The 12,543-nt window shown below is 42.3% G+C and overlaps 1 protein-coding gene and 1 pseudogene across 2 annotated transcripts; one reads left to right on the forward strand and one right to left on the reverse strand.

The window, feature by feature from the left end:
* The window catches only part of LOC129715338 (uncharacterized), a 126,095-nt pseudogene that overhangs the window by 57,278 nt on the left and 56,274 nt on the right, over positions 1-12,543 (reverse strand).
* On the forward strand, positions 4,139-10,180 carry LOC129715340 (histone H1.1-like). 2 transcript variants are annotated; one of them, XM_055665214.1, is made up of 3 exons: positions 4,139-4,883; positions 5,380-5,413; positions 8,981-10,180. In XM_055665214.1, exon 1 carries the CDS (start codon positions 4,236-4,238, stop codon positions 4,875-4,877), a length of 642 nt encoding a protein of 213 aa, XP_055521189.1. In that variant the 5' UTR covers positions 4,139-4,235; the 3' UTR covers positions 4,878-4,883; positions 5,380-5,413; positions 8,981-10,180. The 2 variants fall into 2 exon arrangements, with proteins under 2 accessions (XP_055521189.1, XP_055521188.1); XM_055665213.1 differs by lacking the exon at positions 5,380-5,413 and having other exon boundaries at positions 4,142-4,883; positions 8,981-10,166.

Here is a 12,543-nt window from a genome sequence, read left to right on the forward strand (position 1 = left end):
TGGGAAAAGCATGACGGATGTCGGGCGCCTCTCGGCTTCTGAACAAAGACATGGCCTGATCCTGCCGTATGATATTCGCCCTTTGAACAACAGTTGTTTGCATGTTACCTGGCCTTCCTTGCTACCGAACAGCTTACGGTGAGTGGGATAGTGGTTATGTGCCCTCACTTACCTATTATAACCTGGGTTAAGGCTGCCGACCTCTAATAAGGAGGGACGTGCACAGTGCTCCTCTATTGTAAAATGGAATTAGTACACCTCTGATACCTCTTCAGTTTGCTTCAGTCACTATTGATAAACATTGATGCTGAGTGTTCAGTAAACATCAGATAAGAAACCAAATCAAACTGAACTTTCAGAAAACATCCAAATATTTTCGAAGTATAGAAGTGACTTCAGTTCAGAAAGAATGTGTCATCTCAATTTCAAAACAAAACAAGGCCTTGATCTTCAGTCACCATTGGCTGCTTTCCAAAACTTAGCAGAACTTGCTTCTAATACTTTTTCCAAACTCTTTTATCAGAGCCTGTAATTTTAAAAAACAGGACGTTCGTCAAAATTTCACTCACGATTTCTTGGTGAAGTTTTCAATCTTCAAATAAGTCGCGTGTCTGCCCATTAACCTAACGGTCAGGTAGATTCTAAATCTATAAGCCAATCTCTGGCTGAGATCTATTTTATTCTTGCTGTTAGGCCACGGGGGAGGTGACCTTTTTCCAGATCACCTCCCCCGTGGCCTAACAGCAAGGATCGGGCGGCCTTTCGCGGAGACGCGCCCGGGGTTTCAGCGGCGGGCGCAGCGTGGACTCTCGGCGTGGAGCGGGCGAGCCCTCGTTGGGGCTCGCCGGAGGGGAGCGCTCCGTTTCGCTGGCCCACGGCAGCCGGCAACCTGAAGCCGCGGTCTGCAGAGCTCCAGCTGGCACGGCGCTACAGCCCGCGATGTCACGTTTGGGACCCGGGGGGGAAGAAGAAGCTCTGAATGCCGGCCCGCAGCCAACTTCTACCGCGGGCGCCGTGGCGACTTACCATCAGGAGCGGGGTCCCTCGCCAGGATCACTGGAGAGGAGCTCCAGATCGCCGGCCCTGCAGTCTGCGGTGCTTCTGGCTGCGCCGCGAACTTTAAATCTACGACCGCCGGCCTGCGGCCTACACCAGCCTGAAGCCGCGGTCTCCGGTGGGGAGGAGCCGGTTCTGGACTTACCTTGACTTTTACCTTGTCCTTTTACCATCTGGACACCCGCAGCAACGGCGGAAGGTTGAGGTCTCGACCACGGGGGGAAATGGAGGAGGACTGGCCAATGTTTGTGCCTTCCACCACAGTGATGATTGCTGTGGTGGATGTTTGTGTTAATTTTTTATCGTGTACTGTTTGTTCTTTCTCATTGTACCGCTGCTGACAAATTCATTTCACTTGCACTTTATGTGCAATGTGACGAATAAAACTGATTGTACTGTATTGTATTCAGTTCCTTTGAAAAGGATCCAGTCTTCAATTCCTCTTCTGGAACTAATTCATCTGGCAGTAATCTCTCTCCAGCGATCCAGCCCAATCTTCTGCCCCCTCTTCTATGGGACCAATCTTCTACCTCCTGTCTGTAAGGTAGCTTTGGACTAGATGTAGTGGCAGACTATTATATCGTTCAAGGAATTTTCCTCTAGCCACTATGATTAAAGAGATAGTTTCTTTACGAATCCACGAGCTCTCCGTAAGACATTCAATGCCGTCGAAAGATAAATCTCCCAAACAGTCTCTTGATTAATAATTTATTTATTGTCGTAGTAAAAGCAGTGAGATATTCATCCAAACTTCTTATTGTTTAAGTACATTTTGATCTTACTCGTAGTCAAACTCGTGCATGGTCGAAAGCTGTGCCTTCCCCATGCCTCCTCTGAACTAAACTAACAACTCGCGGGTCTGCGTGATAATCCCAGCCACCAACACGCCTCCGACTACGTAATAAATCCCACCCACATAATTACAGGCAGATAAAATGTAAAGGTAACTGGTTATAAATATAACCTACTGAGTTAAGTTAAATGGCTCACCAAAAAAGTTGTTTGCCAACCGCCAAAACACACTATATAGAAGATAGAAGTTGAATGGCTACTACAGAACTGTCCTTCAAAGTGACGTATGAGGCACTCCATGAGTCACTCCACCTTATTGTGTCTATCTTCGGTTTAAACCAGTATCTGCAGTTCCTTCCTACATAACTGTGACGTAAACCGGTTTACTCTTCAAATAATGCGTGTCCTAGCTATTATAAGCATTATTTTAATTCCAGATATCCAGTCGTTGCCATTGTTTACTGTGTCGAGAATAATAAAACTTGCCAGGTTAGTCACGCATATCAGAGCAGGCATTTCTTCATCCAATCAGAAATCTTCTTTATTATAGATTCCTAATCAGTGAATATATTCAAGAACACGGTTAGATTTATATAATTTAGGAGTTTGGAACTGAAGGGGATTTAAAATACAGCATGAGCCACGGAGCCTCCGCTATGGCAGAGCAGGCGGAAATACATTTCATCTTATTTGTGACAGTATCCATTTACACGGCCCTCTTCACACTCCACCTCCTGCCCACCAAAGAACAGTTGCATCTTCTGATGTCCGAAGCAAATTATTTTCGGGGTTTTAAATATTGTAAGCATCTCTGCAGTTGGTAAGCAGTTTTTCAAATTATCGGTGGAGCGGCTGCCTCAGAGAGCTAGACTCAAGTTCGATCCTGACGTCGGCTGTTCTGTGTGCGGAATTTGCACGTTCATTCTGTGATCGGGTAAACCCACCGGATCCTCCGTTTTTTCCCAAATGTCAAAGACGTCCGTTTTCATGTAGGGTCTCTATAAAGTAAACTTAATTAAAAACGTAAACACAATAAAACATTATAACAGCGGCTATTTATTTAATAATATATTCGGTGGCTCTTAAAAGAACCGTTTAGGTCAAGCAAAGTTTGTTGCTGTCATTACATGTACACTTTGTTGGGGTGGCTGGTTTTCTTGGGCGGCAGCAAAGCCTGGATGTTGGATAAAACTCCACCCTGAGGGGTGGAGATCCCACTAAACAGCTTGTTGAGCTCCTCGTCGTTGCGGATGGTGAGCGGCAGGGAGCGAGGGATGATCCTGGTCTTTTTTGTCGCGGGCCGCGCTGCCCGGCAATTTCAAGATCACAGTTGTCAGGTACTTGAGCACCAAAGATCCTAGAGTATCTTTGTTGAGCACTGCCACAAAATAAACCGGAGCGCCAGCGCCAATCGCTTAGCATTGTGACACATCCGTAAGAATTGATGGATTCGACCAACCGGCGAGAGGAACGGGTGTTAGCTCCGGCTGTCAGTTTTACCACATTCAGACATCTGTATTTCACTCCTCAGAAACGTTATTGAATTTGAAAACCACTGTCGAAGCTCATTTTATATCTTCCCAATAGGCAGAAAAAGGAGCCATTTCATTGGTCAATTAATCTTTCTTTTTGTTTCCCATTGACTTTCCATTGCAGTGTAAAACGAATCCAAGTGTCAGCCAATGAAAATAGAGATCTTACCCATTCCTAATTAGCATAACGTATTAGGCTATGTTAGTACTAAGAAGTGGTACAAATATTTTCTGATAAAATCCCTGTTTTATGTTTGATTGGATGCGCGTGTATAGCCCGGCGGCTGCACAGACAAATATTTAATCTATAGACTCATTGTATTATTGAATTTATTATTTATTATTCAAAAAATGAATTATCTTTTTTCTTTGTCGTGTGTGTTTAATCTCCCCAATTATTGATTTGATCGATTCCCCGCCCGGCGAGTGAAAAAAAACAAAAATAAGAGTAAAAATTAAGATTCCATTACTGAGGTAAAACTTCATCAGAAATCATATTATTTATAGAATAATCTGACATGTTGTGAAAGACGCGTTACGTAATGGATGTATTCAGATTCTGAAATAATTGATATACGTATTTTCAGCAAAACGAAGTTTTGTTAATCTCCAACATTTGTTATTTGTAAAAGTATGTGTTTTACTCCAACGTGACGCGGGATTTGGGAACAGACTGCATCAGACGTTGTTTATATTTATATATTTAATGAGAGGAGGCCGAGATCGTTGAGCTGCCTTGACTCTGCAGCGTCCGGCAAACCCAGTTAAGTGGCGGCAGCAGCTGGAAACATTTCACTCCCGCGAAGCGAGTCAGACGCACTGAGATCAAAGGGGGAAAAGGTTTCAAATACAACCATGACTGACATTGTACGCGCCAAACGTATTCAGGGGAAAAACAAGCCCCCGAAGATGCCTAAAAGAGCCTCCGTGTCCAAGTTAATCTTACAGGCGGTGGCGGCAACGAAGGAGCGTCGCGGGCTCTCGCTGGTCAGTGTAAAGAAGATGCTGTCGGGCAACGGCTACGATGTGGCAAAGAACAACTCTCGAATCAACCATGCGGTCAGGACCCTGGTGAACAATGGCTCGTTAGTGAATGTATCGGGCACGGGAGCCTCCGGCTCCTTCAAAGTTAACAAGGAGCAGAAAGACGAGGTACAACAGGTGGCGAGAAAAGAGCTTGTATCTGGCGCCGCGGTCAGCAAACAACCGAGGGGCAAACGTGCGACCAAGAGACCCGCCCCCGCCAAGAAACCCAAAAAGAAATGGACGTATCGGCGGACGATGAAGGACGGCGCGCGCGGGAAAATGGCGAAAGACGGTAGAAAACTGAATAGTGCCCCGGGAAGAAAAGCAGCCAGGAAAGGCGCGAAGGGAAAGCGCCAACGGGCAAAGCCAAAGAAGCAGACCAGACCGCCGAAAGCACGAAAACCTTTGGCTGAGACATCGGACTCCGTGAAAGAAAACCCAGCTGGTTCGGAGCAGCAAGAGAGCACCTGAGTGAAGGTAGACCATTTATTACCGATGACTCTTTTCAGACACAACAAATATTTAATCAAAAGGCCAAAACGATTGTATGTTTAATTTGGGATACTGCATAGAGGGGGATTAGAAATTAAATAATCAACAATCAAATAAAAAGTAATTACGGTACAATAGACAATAGGTGCAGGAGTATGCCATGCGGCTGTTCGAGCCAGTACCCCCATTCAATGTGATCATGGCTGATCAGTACCTCGTTCACGCCGTCTGCCCATATCCCTTGACTCCGCTGTCTTTTAAGAGCTAAGTCATCCAGATAATCGGCCTCCACTGCCTTATGAGGCAGAACATTGCACAGATTCACAACTTTGGATGAAAAACTGCCAACTTTTCTGTGGAAAGTCATTTAAAGTGTTGATTGGGAAATAGCAGGAGATTTGAACTTTGACCCATTTATAACAATTGTTCATTCAGTCTTTGCCACATCTATTGTACTTGCTGCCTTTGTGCTTCCGTTTAGGGAGTAGCTGCTGAAGAAATCTTCTAGAGTTGCTGTAAGTGGAGCAGTGTGGCACGAGGTGCCAATCAATGGTATCCTATGGGGAAAAAAAACAAAACGTGTTGCTGACACTCTGGAGGTCTTGCAGCCTCTGGAGAACATGGATAAGTGAGAGTTCTGGCTGGGAACCTACTTCAGACCATTCAAGGAAGGATACCCTCAAACCATTCAGAGCATCTTTCCCTGAATGGTTTCAGATGAGTGGAAAAGTATTCCAGCACTCTTGATTTGTGGTCTTACAAATTGTTGAAGAGCTTTAGAATCAACCTGTTTAGAAACATAGGTGCAGGAGTAGACCATTGGGACCTTCGAGCCAGCACCACTATTCAATATGACCATGGCTGATCTTCCAACATCAGTACCCCGTTACTGCTTTATCCCCCATACCCCTTGATTCTGTTTGCCCTAAGAGCTATATCTAACTCTTGAAAACATCCAGTCAATTGGCCTCCACTCTCCTCTGTGGCAGAGAATCCCACAGATTCACTACTCTGGGAGAAAAGGGTTTTGCTCATAGAAAATAGGTGCAGAAGTAGATCATCCGGCCCTTTGTGCCAGCACAGCCATTCAATATGATCATGGCTGGTCATACAGAATCAGTACCCTGTTCCTGCTCTCTCCCCATATCCCTTGATTCTGTTAGCCCTAAGAACTAAATCTAACTCTTAAACATCCAGTGAATTGGCCTCCACTGCCTTCTGTGACAGAGAATTCCACAGATTTACACGTCTCTGGGGCAAAAGCTTTTTCCTCGTCTCAGTTAGCCCCATAAACTCCTTCACCTCAATGATTAGATTCCAGTGTATAAGTTGCTCCCAGATTTCCACGATCAACGTATTTCCCCCCTGATCCCATGTAAGGCTTTGGCATTGCAGCTGGATGTCGGGGGCTTGTGTATGTACGTACAAACCTCACCCACACTCCCGGTTTGCAGTCGCTAAACCGCTCCCACCTCTTGGTGTTCATATAAATAAACCTCAATCCCCTTGTGCCTCCACCAGGCTTCTGCCAAGTATTTGCTATAATTGATAAATCAGAAACTATTCTTGTCTCCGTTGCAAGGATAACATAGAAACATGAAAAATAGGTGCAGGAGTAGGCCATTTGGACCTTCGAGCCTGCACCGCCATTCAATATGATCATGGCTGATCATCCAACTCCTCACAGTCCTAAATAGCATACCCCTTATTCTTAAATTGTGGGCTCTGGTTATCGACATTGGGAATGTATATCCTGCCTCTGGCGTGTCCAATACCTTAATCTTATATGTTTAAGGAAGAAACCCTCTCTTCCTAAATTCCAGTGTGTACAAGCCCAGTCGCTCCATTCTTTCAACATATGACAGTCCCGCCATCACGGGAATTAACCTCGTAAACCTACGCTGCACTCCCTCAATAGCATGAATGTCCTTTCTCAAATTTGGTGACCAAAACTGCACACAATACTCCAGGAATGGTCTCACCAGGACCCTGCACAACTGCAGAAGGGCCTCTGCTCCTTTACTCAACCCCTCTTGTTATAAAGGCCAACATCCCATTAGCTTTCTTCACTGCCTGCTGCACCCGCATGCTTACTTTCAGTGACTGATGTACAAGGACACCCAGATCTCATTGTACTTCCCCTTTACCTAACTTGACACCATTCAGATAATAATCTGCCTTCCTGTTCATGCAAACAAAGTGGATAACCTCACATTTATCCACATTAAACTGCATCTGCCTACTTACCCAACCTGCCCAAGTCACCCTGCATCATCATAGCATCCTCCTCACAGTTCACACTGCCACCCAGCTTTGTGTCATCTGTAAATTTGCCAATGTTACTTTTAATCGCTTCATCTAAATCAATGTATATTGTAAGTAGCTGCTGTCCCAGCACCGAGCCTTGCGGTAGCCCAATAGTCACTGCGTGCCATTCTGAAAGAGACCCGTTAATCCGTACACGTTCTTTTCTGCCAACTAATTTTCTATCTATGTCAGTACCCTACCCCCAATGCCATGTGCTCTAATTTTGCCCACTAATCTATGTGGGACCTAATCAAAGGCTTTCTGAAAGTCCAGGTAGACTACTCTCCCTTGTCCATTTTCTGAGTTACATCCTCAAAAACTTCCAGAAGATTAGTCAAGCATAATTTTCCCTTAGTAAATCCATGCTCTCTCAGACTGGTGTATACTCCAGTCCCTCCTCAAAACTGCTTTTCTACTCTCAAATTGAAAGAACATGTTTGCAATCACATTTCAGTTTCAACCTTCATTGGATCTATTCCCAATCAACTAACTTTAAAATGTTAGGGTACAAATGCTGGAGTAACGCAGTATTTCAGGCAGCATCTCTGGAGAATATGCAGAGGTAATGTTTCGGGTCGGAACCTTCTTCAGAGTCTGTAGAATGGTTTCCACTTGAAACATCACCTATCCATGTTCTCCAGAGAAGCTGTCTGATCTCCTCAGTTACTCCAGCACACTGCGTCCTTTTGTGTATTAAACAGCATCTACAGCCGGTATCTTCAGCAATTTCCAAAATAAAAGCAGTTGAATAAATTTACAGTGATGTCTTTGGTAATGTTGGTTTGGTGGTGAATGCACTTTTGACTGTGTGAGAACTCTCCTGTTTAAATGATTCAATAAACGGATGTTCAAAACTGTTATTAGCACCTTACATAATTCCAGAGGAAAGAGACTCACATCAGACATTGACTTCAGTTGCTTTTATTTCATGTTGTATAAGTGTCTTGAGGCTAGAGCATAATAAATCATGTTCTGTTGGATGTCATACATACTTTTAAATACATCGTCACAAGCCTCTAGACCGAACAGCAATCTTCTACCACCACTCTGCTTCTTTCCTTGGTAAATTTTATATTTAAGAATTGCTTATGATTTTGCAATTGCTTGCTTTTACTTCGCAGACATTTGTATTGTTACTATCTTGCTTATTTTTCATGTGCACTTTATGTATTGTATGTAGTTATTTGTGAATGTTTATCTGGTTCTATGTGCCTACCATCCTACTGCAAACAATATTTTATCTGGACCTGTACCTTGACAATAAATTCAATTTGACGTAAATTAAATAACATTATCATCACATGGATTTCCAATATTCACAGAGAAGGTTCTACATTAGAAACATAGATAGAAACATAGAAAATAGGGGCAGGAGTAGGCCATTCGGCCCTTCGAGCCTGCACTGCCATTCAATATAATCATGGCTGATCATCCAACTCAGTATCCTGTACCTGCCTTCTCTCCATACATTATTTGTGACTTTAGTGCGGAGACAGCAACATCAACAGCTGAAGAGAATGTGATTGCAAATAAATAATTATCTGCAGCCAATTACCTTACCAACCAAGCCATATGTTTGAATGAAATTATTCAAATGAGAAATAACGAAACAATCGAACCATGGTGTTACACTTCAAGATTTTGTGACAGAAAGAAATGCAGAAATAAATTAAGAAGATTCTGGAGTGTGCAATATATTCAGTGTAGGAGCCATTAAGCTTAAGTCAGTATATTATAGCCATGTCTAATATTTTTATCTGTCTGTACTTTTGTAGGTGGGATTTGATACATAGAGGGTTGTGTCTGCTTTGGACGAGACTAGCGCACTCATAGATTTGAGTTTTAGCTTGCTCGAAGGATGTGAAGACTAACAGATTTTACCACAATCTCATGATCACACGAGACACGGGACGCCACACTCTTATAAGAAGACACTCTTATATGATTTATATGCCATGAATGGAACAGCTATTGAGAATGGAAAGTTATGAGTTATTTCTTTGTTATGTATTATTTTAGTAAAGACCAATTAATCAAGAAGCAACGTCTGGAGAATTTGTCTTTGCTATCACAAGAGTTTGGTGAGTGCGTAAACTATAGCTCCATCACATTCTCGAGAAGTAATGGTTATCGAAGATGTACCTTGAGAAGGCATAGAAACCGCCATTACATTCAGAATCGTACAAAAATATGATTCTAATTTTAGCTCGCAGAATAGCAGAAAAAATCTAAAAGTCGAATCAAATGTTCAGATTAAAACTGTCCCAATTAACGTAATTTAAAGTATTTTAAGTCCATTTAATGCAATTAAAATTTCTGAATTTGACAGTTTAATTTGTAGGCTTTAAAATTCAAATCGGCCAACTGCCAACAGTAAAGTGTTTGTGGAGTAACTGGACAATTCATTTACTAAAACACATGGAAACATACCTGAACGCTGCAGAGTAAGCCAATCAGAAAGCTGTATACTAGCCACATTTCAACCAATAAGATTAAAGAATAGTGATGACGACGTTGTAGATGCTCCAATAGCACAGCTTCCCACAGATGGTCAGAGACACTTGGATTGTGCGTGTTAAGACGTCATGAGAAGATGGTCTGACTTTAAAACGCAAAAATAACGGATACAATCGTTAATTAGTGTCATATTTCAGTTTATTACTGCACGGCTTATGCCTTAATCGTATGATGTTTAAGTTATGGCACTACTAATTAATTGCTACGTTTCGGATCCAATCCAATCCAATCCAACTTTATTTGTTAAGCACTTTAAAAAACAACCAAATTTGACCAAAGTGCTGTACAGAAAAAAAATAAGCAAGACATCATAAAACAGGCAGAATAACAGAACATACGGCTAACATGAGGCGCATAAATTACATACGAAATTCAACAATAAATTAAAAGACATAAAATATGAGTATGAACCACGCAGTAAGGATACTTATGATTCCTTCTAAATCATTCCCCTCTGACCTTAAACCAATTAGGCTGTGGGCCGAGGAGCTTTATTCTACTGTTTCGTGACCCAAGTCACCAAACTACATGACATTTTCACATATTGTGTAAAAAAATTATACAAATCACCCCTGAAACTCGTCATGAACAAGACTTGCACATTTTTATTAAATTAGAGAAAAACCGGAAACATTTCGGGTAATTGCCAATCAAAGCACGTTTAACATTGAGTTGTCTGCCAGTTGGCCAATCACGCGCTTTGCTTCAGGCTAGCACACAAAATGGCTGAGGGTGCCTCAACAGATGCCTGTTTTACTGGAGATTCCGATTTGTTGATCTGTGGAATACATGTCATGGAAACTTGCAGCAGGGTAATTGAATTTAGTGAGAAAAGCATTAAAAAGGCTGAAGAATTTGCTGCTAAGTGGATAGAGGTGGAAGAAAGCCTTGAAAGCAAAATCGCTGCTGAGGTGCTGGAATACAAAGAAGACAGCCAGGAATCAACTGTAACAGAAAGGTAAGATCTAAAGTCTGAATTTATGAAAATCTATCTATGGACTTTAATCAATTCAATTGCAGCCTTTTATAATGTGAATAAATTCATTCACTTATTCATTCATTCAATCATTCATTCATGAAGTTGAGGGCCTAAACTATATGTTTCCATAACACAGTCAATTAAACATTGTCACTAATGCCAGCTTGTTGTAGAGTAATAAGTCTTTAACAGCTAATCTCGGAGCTGCCTGCGATAACTTACCGGGAAAAAGTGCTCCGACCACGAGGCCTAGGTACTCGCGGTAAAGTGAAGCCGCGGTCTCAATTAAGAAGCGGCCAATTCGCGAACGCGGAACCGCAGATCATCTCCGCGGGTGGAGGGCGGGGGGGGGGGGGGGGGGGGTTTGGGAGGCTGTACATAGCAAAGATTATAGAAGAGCAAGATAAACCACTCGACGAAAAAAGCTGTAGTACGGTCATGGACTCATGGGTAATTTGTTGCGCGCCATTTTGGGAATCATAGATATTAGGGGTTTTTTTTAATGGGCTTCTGTCATGGCACCCACATCTACCAGCATAGCGAGCCGTTCTGCTATAGTGCTAGAATCGCCAATGTTACCAATGTCAAGCACTTTATAGCAGTGTTTCTTCAGGTTCCCCGCTAAAGACGAAAGGTAAGAAAAAAATGAGAACTTTCTGTCTTGAAGCCGATCTCTTCCTATAGCTCAGATCGCGGAGCCGGGGGCACCAGAATAATTGCTCTGATCTCTGGCCCTGCGGACTATAACACTCTGAAGCCAATGTGTGGAGCTTCTAGTCGCGGGGGCAGCATGCATTTTTCCTCACCAGAGAAAAGGTCCGACAACCGGCCCGCGACCTATAACATCATAAAGCCCCGGTCTCCGGTAGGAGGCGGTCGATTCAGGACCTCCAAACAGCAGAGATCCCGAATCGGCTTGTGTTTAAGCAGGTTTGAAATAGTGTTAAAAATACAGGATAAATGCTATTAAATATACACAATGTGTACGGATCAATGGTGTTTAAAATACATGATAAATAGAGTTATAGGGAACAATGACATGCCACGAGGAGCACACATTAAAGCCTTAATTTCCTTCCCAATGTATGATGACTAACATATATAATTCTATTCTTATGATCCTGACAATGTATTATATTATATAAGACATTTTTTGGTACATGAGCAAGTTATTAGAAAGTCTTCTTTTATAGATCTAGACTTAGCACAATAATAAAGGTAGACAAAAATACTCCAGCTCCATAAGAATTTCTCCAGCATTTTTGTCTACCTTCGGTTTTCCAGCATCTGCAGTTCCTTCTTAAACAATAATAAGGGTATCAATTTTTACACTGCTGTACATTTTTGGTTTTGTTCTTGTCGTAAGGCAGGCATGGTATTGTAAGCTCTTCTACATTTAAGTTCAATCAAGAGAGTTTATTGTCATGTGTCCCAGACAGGACAATGAAATTCTTGCTTTGCTTCAGCACAACATAACATAGTAGGCATGAATACAGAATTTATTCAGTAGGCATAAATTGACCTACTAGAGGACAAATGCATCTTCAATATACATGTCTCTCCCACCCCTGAAAACAATTGCATTTAAGTGACATATCATCCATTCTCCAGTTATGTAGTTTTAATCAGATTTGTTCTTATGTTAATTCTATATGATATTTTACTGTAATTTCAGATGTTGGCAGTGGGTCCAGAATATTTGTTGATAAGATCTCCTACAGCGAACTATGGAGTACTTGTCAAAGAACTGCCGTCTTTGTTCTGAACACCCTGTATATCTCACACATAAAACAATAAATTATGTAAATCGTATCATAAATGACAGAAATAAAAAGTGTTATC

Source organism: Leucoraja erinacea, unplaced genomic scaffold (genome assembly GCF_028641065.1).
Source record: "Leucoraja erinacea ecotype New England unplaced genomic scaffold, Leri_hhj_1 Leri_112S, whole genome shotgun sequence".
NCBI lineage: Eukaryota > Metazoa > Chordata > Chondrichthyes > Rajiformes > Rajidae > Leucoraja > Leucoraja erinaceus.